Source organism: Merops nubicus, unplaced genomic scaffold, assembly GCF_000691845.1.
Source record: "Merops nubicus isolate BGI_N331 unplaced genomic scaffold, ASM69184v1 scaffold31417, whole genome shotgun sequence".
In the NCBI taxonomy this organism is placed as follows: Eukaryota; Metazoa; Chordata; class Aves; order Coraciiformes; family Meropidae; genus Merops; species Merops nubicus.
This window is the reverse complement of record NW_008620109.1, coordinates 1-237: the sequence shown is the minus strand read 5'-3', so window position 1 is coordinate 237 and position 237 is coordinate 1. Positions and strand designations below refer to the sequence as shown.

The 237-nt window shown below is 66.2% G+C and overlaps 1 protein-coding gene across 1 annotated transcript in view; it reads right to left on the bottom strand.

Annotated features, from left to right (window-relative positions):
• Positions 1-232, bottom strand: part of LOC103776514 (ephrin type-A receptor 8-like) — a gene marked incomplete at its 5' end in the record, with an annotated part of 13,684 nt that extends 13,452 nt beyond the window's left edge. Inside the window, one exon of the mRNA XM_008944026.1 lies at positions 175-232. Coding sequence (XP_008942274.1) covers positions 175-232 — 58 coding nt within the window. The remainder of the gene's footprint in view (positions 1-174) is intronic.
• Between the last annotated feature and the right edge of the window lie 5 nt (positions 233-237).

Sequence of the window (237 nt, the reverse complement as noted above, 5' to 3'; positions counted from 1 at the left end):
CCTTCCTCATGTCCATCCTGAATCTGCCCACTGCCACCTTCGCCCCATTTATGCCCATCCCCAAACCACCCCCAGCTGCAGGGGCAGGTTCTGCCTCCCTCAGACACCGGCTGGAGCAGCACCAGCCTCCCCCCCAAGGCCCAGCCTGGCGCGGGGGGTCCCTGCTCCTCCTACCTGCCTGGTTCGTCGTGATGTTGGCGACGGCGGCTCTCCTGCTCTCCAGGCTGAGGTCGGAGA